The sequence below is a fragment of the Notechis scutatus genome, chromosome 3 (assembly GCF_049901735.1).
Source record: "Notechis scutatus isolate UNSWTSFEM ecotype Mainland chromosome 3, rNotScu1.2, whole genome shotgun sequence".
NCBI lineage: Eukaryota > Metazoa > Chordata > Lepidosauria > Squamata > Elapidae > Notechis > Notechis scutatus.
In genome coordinates, this window is record NC_142011.1 from 190,664,118 (window position 1) to 190,679,530 (window position 15,413).

A 15,413-nucleotide genomic window follows, 5' to 3' on the forward strand; every position below is an offset into this window, starting at 1 on the left:
AGACCACACATGTGTATCTGAAGATCAGTTAGCTTTCAGATACTCCCACCACCATATACATGGTCAAATAAGTATTAGCAATTTCACCATATACATGGTCAAATAAGTATTAGCAATTCAGTTGACATTTATAATCATGTTCATGCATGTTCAACAGAATCTGTGAGAGGCATGTTTATTATTCCAATTGCAGCTATAAATATTTTATAAGTCCAACTTATAAAATTATCCAAAAAAGGTCTTCATTCTGAAAACAAAATCTATTTTCTTACGAGTTTATTTGGAATATTATGTCTTGCAATTGGTCTTGAAATCACTCTGATGTGCTGTGATGTTCCTGTTAAATAACTTACTTTACTGTTATTACAATTTTCTTCAACACCCGTACACCAAACATACTGAGATCTGTGTAATGGAAGTAACATCAAAAGCAATTGCAACATGCATTTTTAAAAGAAAAAAAATACATATCAGAAAAAATGTAATATTTGGATTTTTCCTTCTCACCATGCCCCATCTTTGTGACTCTCTCTGAGGAAACTACTGCATTTCCATCAGCCGTAAAAAAAATTGCTTGTTTTGTTCCCTTACCCGAGAAAGAAATATTAAATCCTTCATAAGATATTGAAAAGTCAGAAATAAAGCGCAATTGAGCCCTGAAATTTCCATAGAGACCAGCGTTGATTGGAGATGGAAGTTCTGAACCAGTCAGGCGTGCTAGTGGTTGAGTGAAGCTGCGGTTCTCTGTGATTAGTAGGTAGTCATGATGATCTTCCAAATGGAAGGTGTGAAAGGTGAATTGCACTCCTATTAGAAAAATAAAATTAGACTCACATAGTTAACATGAAACCAATTATATCACTGATTAAACTCATACATTTCATCCCAACCATGGGCTCAGAAAATTAAACAAGGTTTATTTTACCCTTGCCCTCAGAGTCTTCATCTATTTTGTCTTTCATCTTTACTGAAACTATTTTTTGTTCTATTTGTGAGTATTATTCTGCATTTTGAAGGTATTGAACAATAGAGCTAAAATGACACTATTTTTCATTTACAAACTAAAGGAAAATATTAACATTAAGTGTTTGTCTAAACCAGGGGTATCAAACTAAAGTTGCTTAGATTTGGCCTGTGGGGCTGGCCTGGAAATCGCAAAGAATTGGACCACGTTGCCTCTGCTAGTGAAATTGGGGTGCAGGGGGCTGTGCAAAGCCCCCTGTGCCCCATTTTTGGCCTGGACGGCCTTCTGCAGCACTCTGCTGCCCAAAACGGGGGAACAGGGGGCCACATGAGTGCTGCAGGAGGCATCTGTCTCATCTCGCCCAATTCTGCCTCCCTTGCTCCATCCGGCCAGCGGAGGACAACTACAATACTGATCCAGCCCTCAAAGAAATCCAGTTTGACAACCCTGGTCTAAACTAAAAACTAAACTAAATAGTACATTAAACTAAACTAAACAATATTTTTATTAAAAAATATTGCTATTCTTGACAGTTCAAATGGTAACATTAAGGGTGCATAATATGAAGCATGAATAAATGAAATGTGAATTCATACCTTTTCCATGTGTGACATCCACAGTCCATGTGCAATTCAATGAATTTGGATATAGTTCAGGATAACCAGGAGACAGAATAGTTCCACTGGGTCCTCTAACATCCCCTCCACATAGAGCTGAAGATGTAAGGCAAGAATGTTAGGAGGAGAATATAAGGACATCAACATAGGTAATCATTATAAGTTTACTAAACAACAACTAGAACTTCTAATATCACTACTTAAATGACAGTCTGTAACTGTGACGAACAACTAGAACTTCTAATATCACTACTTAAACGACATTCTGTAACTGGGAGGACCTTAGGGAATCCATACAACAATCCCTAAGTGCAACCAACATTTACACAAAGTGTTCACAAAGGAACACAATTAATTAATTAATTGTTAAAAAGGTTTTGGTAATAAGTATTCTGAATTGCTAATTGCTAATTATTAATTATTAATTATTAATTGCTAATTACTGTGATTGATTTCAAAATGGAAGAATGAAAAAAATAATTCTTTCTTTGTACAAAAAAATATATAGGCTCAATTCAACAGGAACTTGTTGAACTGAATCTATCTATCTATCTATCTATCTATCTATCTATCTATCTATCTATCTATCTATCTATCTATCTATCATCTATCATCTATCTATCTATCTATCTATCTATCATTTATCTGAATATTTTATACATTTTTGAAAGGCTGGGGAAATCAAAGCATGTGCTGAAATATTTCATGTTTTCTACATTTTTTTTACTCTACTCCCAATTATGATAATGATTTTGCAATAATAATTGATACCAGTGGTGGGATTCAAATTTTTTTAATACCGGTTCTGTGGGCATGGCTTGGTGGACATGGCAGGGAAAGGATACTGTAAAATTTCCAATCAGAGGTGGCATTTGCCAGTTCTCTGAACTATTCAACATTTCCGCTACCGGTTCTTCAGAACTGGTCAGAACCTGCTGAACACCACCTCTGATTGATACCTAAATTAAAACTGGCATATTTTAACCTTATATTCTATTATAGATAAGTTTCTCCAGCATCTTTCTGGAATATTCTATATATCCACATGTATCTGAAACAGAAAACTTGCTGATGAAAACAGATAAGGGAAGAAATCAGTTCTGAAAAGGAGTTTGTTTCTTGACTGAGAAATATTATGACATTAAGGTTGTTCTAGAAATTTTATGATCAGCAATAACCATTTGAAACATTGCTCTGCAGCATTTTGCCACTTTATGCTCAACTAACACAGATATAGAAATATGCTGCAAAATTGAGAAATGCACTAAATTTCCTGTGATCAGGAAAGCAGACCTCAATGAAATAAATACACCTCTAACTTTGACATCATTCAGAAGATTGGAGCTCAGAGTTTACAACAATATAGAACAGTTGTAATACAAAAACAGACGAAAAAGAATCACAATATCATATCTAGCAAATATTAAATAAAACTCACATGGGCACAAAAAAGAATGATATATTGATTCAAGGCATGAGTCCCTCGAATCCACAAGGGAACACATAAACTGGGTTGCGATCTGAGATTTTTCTTCCCTCCCCATTAAATTACTATTGTTTTAACATTGAAATTGCTTTGTGTTACAGAACATACATATGCATTGCTTATTCAGGAAACAGATCATCTATACAATACCTTCCAACAAAATGATACTTATATTACTTTATCAAAATGTGCCTGGCCACTAAACTACTACAGCACAATCAACAAAATCTTTGAAAAGGCTAACACTACCATACATCAACAACATCTCAGAAACCACCAGCAACAATTGCAACCACATGGCATTACACAGCACCACAGCAAGTGAACCAACTCTCTGAAACATCCTAAGTAAATCAAAAGGCCCAGCAGCCCCAGAAGAAGAGATAATCAAAAAGCCAAAAAGGAAACAAGGTTCTAACCACTTCCTCAAAACCCAGATGAGCAGAGATTAACACCAAGATTAACACTAGACCAACAGTCAAGAAATAAACAACACAGGTCTACTCAACCTACAACCATTCATTTAGTGACCATTGAAGTTCAACAGCACTGAAAAAGTTACTTACTACAGTTTTTTTTTTCCACATATATGACTCTTGCAGCATCCTCATGGTTACATGATCAAAATTTGAACACTTGGCACCTGGTATGTATTTATGACAGTTGCATGTCCTGAGGTTATGTGATCAACTTTTGATAATTTCTGACGAGCAAAGTCAATGGGGAAAGCCAGTTTCACTTAACAAGCATGTTACTAACTTAACAACTGCAGTCATTCACTTAACAACTGTGCCAAGAAAGGCTGTAAAACGGAGCAAAATTCACTTAACAACTGAATAACTTCCATCTTGCTCTCAGCTATGAGAGACACTTTAAAAAGGACATTAAGCCAGGTCCATTCACTTTCTCCATTTAGAAATCATTTTTGGAAAGATTTATTTGACCATAGCATGGATATTACAGACTTTCAAAACACCAGGTGAATTTTACCTTCTTTCTTCAATGCAAAACTTTTAAATAGAAACCTAAGAGTTGGCAAAATGCAGGAAAAGGAGATTTTGATCTTAAAAAGTTGTATATGGACTAAGAGGCCAGAAGAATTTGGAAGAGTTGTATTTTTGAGGTAAGATTTGGGGGGGAAAGTAATTAAATAATACACCATGGGAAGTCACAGAAATGGGAATCTGTATTAGGAATTGAAATTCTTTGAATGTTACAAATGGACAATTGAGGGGATTTGAGTAACTTTAAAAAATAACAAAGGCAGGATACAAATAAATAATAATAAAAATAAATAAGGAATTAGGCAGTCTCCATTTATGACTTGGGTTTAGCATTCTTTTAAAAGAATACCTGAACTGTTACTTTTAAATAATTCATTTTACTATGGGTTTTAAATACAGGCTAAAAACACACAGTCCAATGAGAGACACTACCTCGATGCTACATACATACAATACATAGACAGTAGATTTAAACTGAGAAAGAAAGATAATTTTAATTATTTTGGGTGCCAGTTTGGTTTTCCTGATTTTTATTATCAGTGAGTTCATTACAGGTTGCATCACTTTCTGCAGTGGGTCTAGCACTTTTTTTTTTTTTAAAGTACCAAATCTTGTCTGCAAATTGCCCAACAAGCTAAAGATCAGAGAAGGGATTAAACAGAAGGAAGCCTCATGACAATGATTTCCGCCCCTCCATATTGTCTTTTTTAAAGTCAGGATGCTGATGATTAAACTTGCAGTTTAATTTGTGGTAAGTTTCTGCATGCCTACACTTGCCCAGCCCCATTCTGTCTCCCATTAAAAAGAGTGATTGGTGGTTGCTCTCCACACTGGAAGGTAATGCTCAATCAGAAAATGAAGCCAGGAATCAACTCATTAGTTTCTTTGAATTACTTTTATATTGTAAGGATAATGACTTATAAGTAGTCTTGTTGCTGAGACCGAATAAGGCTCAGCCATGGAGGCTCATCATATATTTTTTTCTGCTGGTCCAAGGGCTGGCAATTCTGTATGATGCTTTTTGAGGAATAGAAATTGGGTCATTTATAGGTATAGTTTCTTTTTCTCTTTAAATTAAGCCATCCCAATTTCAATCTGAAAAATACAGGATTACAAATTGGGAGCTTTTGTTTGCTTAATGGACAAATCCCATTGTTCTAGAAGGAAAGAAAATCTCATTTACTTAATGAACTGTATAGTTGTTCAACCACTTGAGGAAGACATTTGTCACAATATGTAACATTATTGCACAGTAGAGAATACTCTTCACAGACAGCTGCTTCTTAGTGTTTATTTTTAGGTAGTAAACATGTAGTATGTTGTAGCATAAAGAAATATGTCTACTATAGACATTCTCATTTATCCTCTATGAAGCTTGATCTGTATAGGCTTCAAAATATTCTTACAATGTTCCCCTTCAGTTGGAAAGAACACTGAAGGAATAATGAACACACTCCATTAGCCCACCTTACTACTTCAGGTTCAGTTGTTACAATAGGAAAATAATCTCAGTTGTTCAGAAAACATTAACAAATTACAGTCCTTTGCTGATCCCACTACCAGGAAAAGAATGAACTTGGAGACTTTGATGTGTAGGAATGGGCTGAAATTAGATGACATAGGATTGTTTAGAACCTTTAATTATCTGATTTATAGCTGAGTCCTTAGATCTGTGATGGCGAACTTATGGCATGCATGCCAGAAGTGGCATGCAAGAGGTCGTCTGGAAGAGCCCCACTGTGCATGTGCACATGCTGCCCACCTGACAGCTGATTGTTGGGTATCTGGCGTGGATGTGGGGGGCCGTGGAGGGCGTGGGACACATGCGTGCATGCGCAGAGACGCATGGTGCATGTGGGGAGTCTCACATGCATGCACAGAGATGCATGGCATGCAGGGAAATTGCACTTGCATGTGCGAAATGTGCAGTGTGCATGGGGGTGCACAATTTTTGGCACGGGAGACAAAAAAGGTTAGCCACCACTGCCTTAGATTATCCACTTTTAGGTATGATCTTATTTAGCCTGTAAACCAAAGCAACTTCAGTTAAGTTATGTCATCTGTTTACAGACTCATCATAAGTAGAGACTGTACGTAGGAGTGAAAATAGACACCTTAAACTTTGCAGAAGATTAATGCACATATTTCAGCGTCTTCTTTTTTTTTTTTTTTCATATGCTACTGAAAAATTGCAATTTTCTTTCAAATTGTAAATACGTAGGTATAGATATACTTGGGAGTAAATACCTTTTTTATAAACAGAAGCCTGTGCTTTTAAAACAAATACAAAAAGGTTTTAATACTTAAATACTTTCTAAGTTTGTGGAGTTCTTACCTTGCCTTCAAGATATAGGCTGGGCCAAGAAAACAAAACAATTTGATTGAGTTCTTGCAATAAGGTTTCCTTTTGGTGATAATAAGAATTATATCTGATTCTAAGGCCACTGTGCATGTTTTGGAAACCCTGAAGTTGTAAGATGTATACCATAATATATTAAATCACTCTATTAATTACCCCATCTGCAAGTATGACAGTTATTTGTTCCCACCAAGGAAAATACTACAGTATCATATTAAGAAAATTATTAAAAAATAATGATTCTTATATTGTTTCTTAATAACTGTTTAGAAAGCTGTGTGAACTTGAATTCTAAATATCTTTTTCTCAGCTGGCAAATTAGGTTGCCTACATCACTGATCACAGATATAATTACAAGATTTTTGTCGAGACTCTGTAATGTTCACTAAATGTAGACAGACACCACAAAAAAATAAAGAGTTTATGTAGGAAGAATGACTATTGTTGTCTCAATGAATATAATGAATTTGTCTTTGTTATTAATGTGGGCAAAGTTGACTATTCATACCATCACAAGTTGGAAGTGGATGGCTCCACCAGTGGTTCTTTTCACAAAGCAGAGGCTCCTCATGATTTAGTCTATAGCCTGGGTCGCACCCAAATGACACAGTTGATCCAATGGAAAAATCATGCCCATAACGATGACCATGTACAGGTATACCAGGGTCCAAACAAGAGTAGGTATTAACCATTACACCTGAAGTTTAGGGAAAAAAGAAATACCCAATAAATTACAACATGACAGCATGACGTGACATGACGTGACAGTATTCCAATATCTAAGGGGCTGCCACAAAGAAGAGAAGGTCAATCTATTCTCAAAAGCACTTGAAGGCAGGACAAGAAGCAATGGATGGAAACTAATCAAGGAGAGAAGCAACTTAGAACTAAGGAGAAATTTCCTGAGAGTTAGAACAATTAATCAGTGGAACAACTTTCCTCCAGAAGTTGTGGGTTCCCCAACACTGGAATTTTTAAGACGAGATTGGACAATAATTTGTCTGAAATGGGGTAGGGTTTTCCGATTAACAGGGGGTTGGACTAGAAGACCTCCAAGGTATCTTCCAACTCTGTTATTTTGCTATTCTATTAAATGATACATTTAACTACATAGAGATAGTTTTCAACTTATGAACACAATTAGGACCAGAATTTTTGTTGCTAATCAAGGCAATTGTTAAGCACCCAATTTTATGGACCTTTTTGCTATGGTTATTAAGTTAATCATATGGTCATTAAGAGACTCCCAAGTCCCACATTGACCTTGCTTGAAGGAAGCTGACTGGGAAGGCCACAAATGGCAATTACATGAACCTAGGATGTTTCAATTTTCGTACATGCCAGTTGCTAAGCACCTGAATTTTGATCACATGATTGTAAGGATGCTGTGATGGTAGTAAGTGGTAGCTCAGTTCAGAAGTTACTTTTTCCATCATTGTTGTAACTTACAATGAATAATTGTAAGTCAAGGATTACCAATATATAATACATTTTCAGGAAGATTTTAAAAGGAAGGAATGCATAACAAATAGGAGACATGACTATCAAAGTGTTAGTCTATTCTATGGACTTTGGAAGCCACCAAGAACTAACCTAGAACTTTATAATAATGCCAGCAGTATATCAATATTTTTTTAAGTTAAGAGAAAAAAAAACAGTTTTGACAGTGTGGCAGTATTACCCTCATCTCTCTGAAGTACAGATATTCATAATAATTTTCAACCTTTCCATTCTTTCAGTTCCATGCTTTGAAAGCTTTCATTATTTGGTACTTCCACTGGTCATCAGTGGAGAGAACTGAGGGTTTATTCCCCTACAATCTTGACTGCTATGTTTGAAAAGACAATCAATGTTTTGACCCACCATTCCACTCTAGTAAACTTTTTCCAGGTCTCTTTTTACTTATAGGTTGTAGTTTGTGCATTTACTCTTCTCCATCTCACCTAAACATTGCAGATTCAATCCATTTCTACAACTCAAATATCTGAACTAGCAATGCCTGTGGGAAATGCTGGTAATTTGGATACTGCAGCTGGAGACCTATATCATTACTTGGCTAATATACAGCAAACCAGGAGCTGATCATCCACCTTAGCGGTTACAGGAGTCAGGTTGGCTATGCACAGGGCAAGAAACAATCTTTCATATTTATGATTAGAAAATATATTGGTAATAGGGTCCAAATCTAATTGGTTTGTGTAGGTCTCATAAGCACAGCCTGTGAGCACTGAGGAAAAGATGGTAGCTAAGATCATGAAAGACATTTGTACCAGTATTCATTTTATATAACCAGGGAACAATAATACACATTATGTTTGCCAAAGAATATGAAGAAAAAAATTACTTACTTTCATAGTGGATTTTGAATCCATTATTAGATCGACTATTATCTGTTGTAAACAAGAGATAAATGAAATTGCTGCTACTGAATAAAAATTGAGGGACTTGTGTACCATTGTAAGATCCAAGAAGTGGTGACAAAAGATTTGGTCCATCATGTACTTCAAGAACATCGTAATTGAGTTCTGTCTGGAATCTAAGTTGGAGAAACACACAGAGACATAAAATATAATCAAAGACTGCATGCTCAGAAAATTGTTATACTTACTGTTTGAAAAAAAATGTCCTTCAAAATCATATTCCAAATACATTTTTAAAATACTAATGATGAGCAGTGTATTCCTTTATTTTATCATGTTCTAAAACCATGGCAGATATTACTATAGCATGTCTCAGAAGTCCATATGATTCTGAACATCTTTAAACACATGACTTTTGCCTCTCAACTGTATAATACATCCATTTCCGTTCTATGGTGATAGTGCTCAGTTGCTATATTTACACCCTTTATGTTGTTTTACAAATGAACTGTATAATGAAGGAAGTCATGTGGTGAAACTCGCAAGGGTTCTCCCAATCTAGGAGTTAAGCTTGGAGGAAAAATCCTAGGTGTAGGGGAAATATTGTCAACTGAAATAACTTTTGTGAATTATATTTATAGATCATCCTTTTTCAGGTATTTGTTTGAGGACATCATTTTAATAAATATTTTTCATGTGATTTACTTCAGTTTGGATTTTTTTTTTCAGAATTGAATGTGACCTTGAAAGAATTTAGCTAAAGTTTAAGGATGGTGTCCCAACACTGCTTTCTCAAGAGGCAACTGGATTTTCTTGTATTTCTTTGAAAATGTTTCACTTTTTATCCAAGAAGCTTCTTCAGCTCTGACTGAATGGTGGGGAATGAAAGGATTTATATTCCTTGCAGATGGCTGGTCATTTGCAATAATTTAGAGAGTTTTTGAAGCCACTTATCTCTTTTATCAAGGTCACCTCTTGCCTCTTGGAAAGCAATGTTGGGACAACCATGACCTGGATGACTGAGTACCTCCATTGACATATAAGGTTTTGTTTTGAGACTGCTCAGCTAACTTTAGACTAATTCTTAAAGTTTTCTTAGCAAGATTTTGGAAGTAGTTTGCCCTTGCTTGCTTCCTAGAGTGACTGGCCCATGGTCACCCAGCTGTCTTTATGCCTGAGGCAGAATTAGAATTGATCAATCAATTTCTAGTTTGTTACTTTAACCATCTCTAAGATATGACTAGGGGTAAACTATTTTTAGGAAGACTTGTTAAGCTACTGAAATACATTTCGATATTTGGGTGCTGAATCATTAAGGTTCTATGTTCTCTGAAAAAATCAGCATGGCTGCCTCAAATTCCTGGTAATCCCTGAGCTTCTTGCATGTGCCTACAGTAAACAATGTCTTCTAGGATTGTTGTTGAAATAAACACAATGTACTGCCTCAACACCAAGGATATCTATAAGGTGTGATGAGGGTCAAGAAAAGCAAGATGACAGCCACAAGGAAGCCACAATCAAAGCTTCACCCCCTTTTAATCGCATGGTCAGGGCTGCTATCTTGATATTCCCCCTGATTTAGTAGCATATTCAGAATCACATTTCAGGCCCTTTGCAGTTTATGCCTCAGGGATACCCACATTTTTTGCTAGTCCAAGCAAGCATAATCAAGTAATAATTAGCCACAACTTTACCCATAAGAATCATAACATTCTAATTAAATATAATTAAATTATATGAATTATATATCTGTTGTATCTTTACATTTCCATTTTATCATGATTTAATCTCAGTGAATCACAAGAAATACTATAACATTAATTATTTTGCAAAGCCAAATATCTACAAACCTATGTATAAATATCTAAGTCTGGACAGTTATTACACTGGATTCAGTCAGAATTTGAATCAACTAACTGAACATAATGCTTATCTAACTCTCATTGTTGCATTTACCACTGTTTGTCTTTTAAAGCTTTGTTTAAATTATCTAAGCCTCTTTGACTAACTGAAATGTTATTGGTTTCTGTATCTCCACATAGGTTTGTCCAAATCAAACCATTTCTTTTACCTCATAATCAAATATTTATTGAATAAGCCATAATGCATAATTTTAAAACTAAAAATCCTATGAAATAAATATTAGTTGAAATTACTGAAACAAAATAATATCCAAATAGATAGCATCAATTTACTAAGACAGGATGTTTTGATCTAAGCCATAACACAGTCTCACTGAACATTTATCACTATCGATTTATTCTACATTCTGTGCAAAGATTTTAATATATTTATTTCTTTAAAAAAAATAAATGGTTGCTCATCTACCTGAAGGAATTCTGGGTGGGAAACAAGATTTTTTTTAAAAAAATATTTTAAAACAATAAACCTAAAATAAAAAAAAAAACATATTGTGGTCTGGATAAAACTTGTATCCATTAATCAACCATACCATCCTAGTTTCATGAACAGGTCTTCACTGCTTTCCTGAAGGCCAACTGAATTGAGACCATCCATTTTATGGGGGATGCCTATGGAATAAGGCAGACACCATGACAAAGAAGATACACTTCTGTGGCCTCAGCAGGTGCACAGTTTGCCAAGAGTATGCTCACTCTGCCAAGCCTAGTAGGATGGGCAAAATGCATCAGTTCTCTGTAGGTCTTTAAACCTGATGAATTGAACGCAAAAGCCTATTGGGAATCACCACACAGTAGCCATGTTCCATAGGTGTAATGTTACTGCCTATACTGCTGCACTCTGGAACAGCACAGCTTCTGCATACTCTTCAGGCATATCTCCATGTGGAGTGCATTGCAATGCTCTAATTGGGACCTGGGAGCTCAGTGACTGATGAGGTTAGAACACTGGCTGATGATTAGCAGCCTCATGTTCAAATCCTGTTACTGCCATAGGGCAGGGTGAGCTCCTCTCACATACTTCAGCTCCCACCAACCCAGCAGTTTGAAAACAGGTAGATAAATGGGTACCATTTCGGTGAGCAACTTCACAAGGATAAGAAAGGTATCCCCAACTGGACACCCCCAGGCAATGGTTATGTCACCAGCAAATCCTTTCACCACAGAAGCACTTTGGTGCTTCTGACATGGAAGCATTAGTTTTGGGAACTGACCAAATCATGAGTGACTATGAGCAGCATATCCCAATCTAAGAATGAGCACGACTTGCAGACAAGATGTCTCTATGGAAAGGCTGTTCTAACCACAGTTGCCACCTGCTCTTCGAGAAGAGCTGTCAGCCCAGAAAAACCTCAAGATTGCAGACCAAACCTAACTTAGCTTTTTCCTAAATCACTCAAAGATTATATTGTGAATTTCAAGTACCTTCCAAACTATCTTTAAAAAAAAACACCATAGGTTTATATTGAATTATTACAATATTTTTTTCAATGCAGCTGGTCTTTAATGTGCAATCTGTCCTCTCGAACTTTGTTTACTGAAGCTGAAACTGAATGTCTTGTTTTTACAGAGAATACTTGATGAATTATTAAATTGGGCACGACTGAACAGCAATTTTCTCCTCTCCCCCACACCCACTAAGAAACAAACACCAAAACTAAGAAACAAACACCAAAACTGGAGGGGAAAAACCATTACTAATACTAACTGTTCTGCAAAGACAAGTATTTTCACTATATTGCCTAAGGCAAAATTATGTTTGAAAGAGTAATGCATGTATCTGATTCAGCAAATGATTTCTTGAACATTGATTCAATATATTGTCAAATGCCTAATGCCTCTTCACTAAATGAGATTTCATGATGAAAATCAAGTGTACTTTAGTTATAAAGAAGCATAAACCCAGGTTTAATATTTTTCTTAGATGTAACAACAAAGAAAAAACCCTCAGTATCTAAGCAACTAAGAAAATCCAAAGAACATTAAGCTTACCTGTAATCAGATTTGAAATATACAGTACAATATTATTCTGGGAAATGAATTAATGGTTTCAAGAGCAAGATCCAAGATCATTAGTCTAATGCAGTACTTAACAACATGCTGATTAACTACTTGCATTTAAACTGTAATAATTATGTTTCAATTGTCATGCTAAGATAAAAGTACTAATTTATATTCCCTTTCTAGTTGTTTCCCCTTTTTGTGATAATACATTAACCTGTAACATTTAACAGATCATATCATCACTTTTCCAACTGAAGTAAAAAGGGAAACACGTTCTCTAAAGCTATGGAGTCTTATTCAGGATCAATTGCATGAATTTTCAATTTGAAAGATAGCTTTACAAATGGATGTCAGACCTTCTACAAGCAAATTAATATATCAAATTAGTTTTTATTCACTATGTTTTTTTTTTAATTTGGCTAACCTGGATAATTCAGCCAAATATCTAAAGTGTAAACAAAATAATGAAACAGTCATCTAAGCTAAATTTCAAGAAAGAATGGTGCTGTTTGAGAATTATATCAGCAGGAGAAAATTTGTAGGGTTAACTAATTTATCTTCTCAATTCAGAGAAAGAAAGAAAATATGATGAAGTCAGAACTACCTTTAAACTTTTAAATTATTGCTTATTCATCCTGTATGAATCACTCCATTGTCACATAGGTATCTGAGAACAAACACTGAGGCTACGGAAAGAATAAAAACAAATGTGTGTTGCATTTTGTATACTACTGATATCATTTAAATATACATAATATATCAAATGATATTATTTGGAGGAGGAAACAGATAGTTAAAAAAAATATTCTTTTCCATCAAACTTTGAACTCTGATTATTAGGAGTCACCACAGTTTAGGTGGTTTATTTTTGTTATATTTCCCTTGTAATGTGGTGAGAGTCTTTGAACTATGACAGGCTATAAAATCTATAAAATAAACTAAATTTTCATGTTATTTTGGCAAATTACAATTTCAATGAATTTATTTATTATGGAAAAGCCCCTTGAGAAAATTTCATTTGCAAATGTTGGAGTAAAATATTTCCTTCTTAGACTTCTCAGACTTTAGTATTTAGTATTAAGGTTTTTTTTACATGTTTAAAGGAAATATATCTATTATAAACCAACATTCCCTTCTACAAGAGAAAAGAAGAGCAGGGTGAGGCAATCTGTAATTCCTACAAGGGCCCTCCAATGCTTTTTCTTTCTTTCTTTTTTTAAATATAAGAATAGGAATGTGTTTGGGGAAGCTTCATGTCCTCGCCTCCACATGAGCAAAAGCAGATGTTTGGTTTGTGATAGTTGTGGTGACTAGCTTCCAAACATTAGAGGAGCAAAGTTACAACTCAAACCATTGCCTATGTATTAGGTAGAGAACCATAGGCTTAGAAAAAGTGAAGTTGATAGAAAAAGAAAGGAAAAATAGTGATTAAAATATAGATATTTTAGAAGATTTAGAATATTTATATTTTCTTCTTTTAGTATTTCTGTTCTTTCCCTTTTTTTACATCTTTTTTGAGATACATCTTTCAGAATTAGGAAGAAGAGTTTTGAAGATGACTGAGAAAAGCAACAGCAGCAGCAACTACAACAAAGCAATAATAATTCAAAAACAACTGGAACACCATTTGAACACCATTACCATTGACAAAATCACTACCAGTCATTTGCAAATGGCAGCTTTACTTGGAAAAGTTTACATACATCCTGCAACAATACCTTTAACACCATCAAACAGCAACACTTGTCTACCCTAGGTCCTTGACAAATCCTGTCTAAATATTTGTCAGTCTATACATACACACACACAAAATTATTAAAAATAATTACTACTGTTATGACCTGTTCAAAAATGATACATTTAATATAACCCACAATTTTATAGATTATATCGTATATCATACTAGGTCTTTTTCATCTAGATGAGTAGATTTTTTTTTTCAAACATAGGAAGAGTCATAGTGTATTGTATTTATCTTTTAATGACCCACAAGATACTTATGATAATCTCACAAAAAGTAGATAATCACAATGGTATTTTATTTATATCTTACTGTAAATACCATTGAAATACACAATGCTTTTATTAATGGATGGAATATAAAGCAATTATGACTAATTAGTAACCATCAGGATATTACAGGGTATCAAAGGAAGGCTGTGTCCTGGATCTACACACCCAAGTCATTATTTATTTATTTTTATTTTGGAAATGTATTCACTCATCAAATTTAGAGACCACCGATCATAGTCTCAGAGGGCAGTACACACTTAAAAATGTAAAAACTGTGTAAAAATATTATATTTCAATAAAAGGAAGCTAGTTCCATTGGGAGATCTAGTTTGTAGTTAATATGATGCCTTAGACAAGCAAAACAGTACATAAAAAGTTAAAAAAAATTAAAACTAAATACAAATATTGAAGAAAGAGACAATTTTCTAAACACATATATATGTATCCCTGTCCTGACATTACAAAACCTCTGTAGAAGCCTTTACTATAATCTAATACCCTGTGTAGAAATACATCCTAATTGTGGCACTATCAGTAAAATATGTTACAGAATAGTGGGGATTTCACACAGAATTTTCAGAACCTGTATGTTCCATCACTTTGAGCTAACAAAACAGAAGCAACCTCTCCATCTCCATCAAACCTTTAAGTCATGAAATTAGAATAAATATCCTCTGTCACTGAATC

General features: G+C 34.7%; 1 protein-coding gene across 1 annotated transcript in view; it reads right to left on the reverse strand.

The window, feature by feature from the left end:
• The window catches only part of CSMD3 (CUB and Sushi multiple domains 3), a 618,612-nt gene that overhangs the window by 209,611 nt on the left and 393,588 nt on the right, over window positions 1-15,413 (reverse strand). Inside the window, exons 17-20 of the mRNA XM_087962106.1 lie at window positions 8,779-8,966; window positions 6,939-7,127; window positions 1,561-1,677; window positions 592-807 (exon numbers count right to left, since the gene is read on the reverse strand). Coding sequence (XP_087818232.1) covers window positions 592-807; window positions 1,561-1,677; window positions 6,939-7,127; window positions 8,779-8,966 — 710 coding nt within the window. The remainder of the gene's footprint in view (window positions 1-591; window positions 808-1,560; window positions 1,678-6,938; window positions 7,128-8,778; window positions 8,967-15,413) is intronic.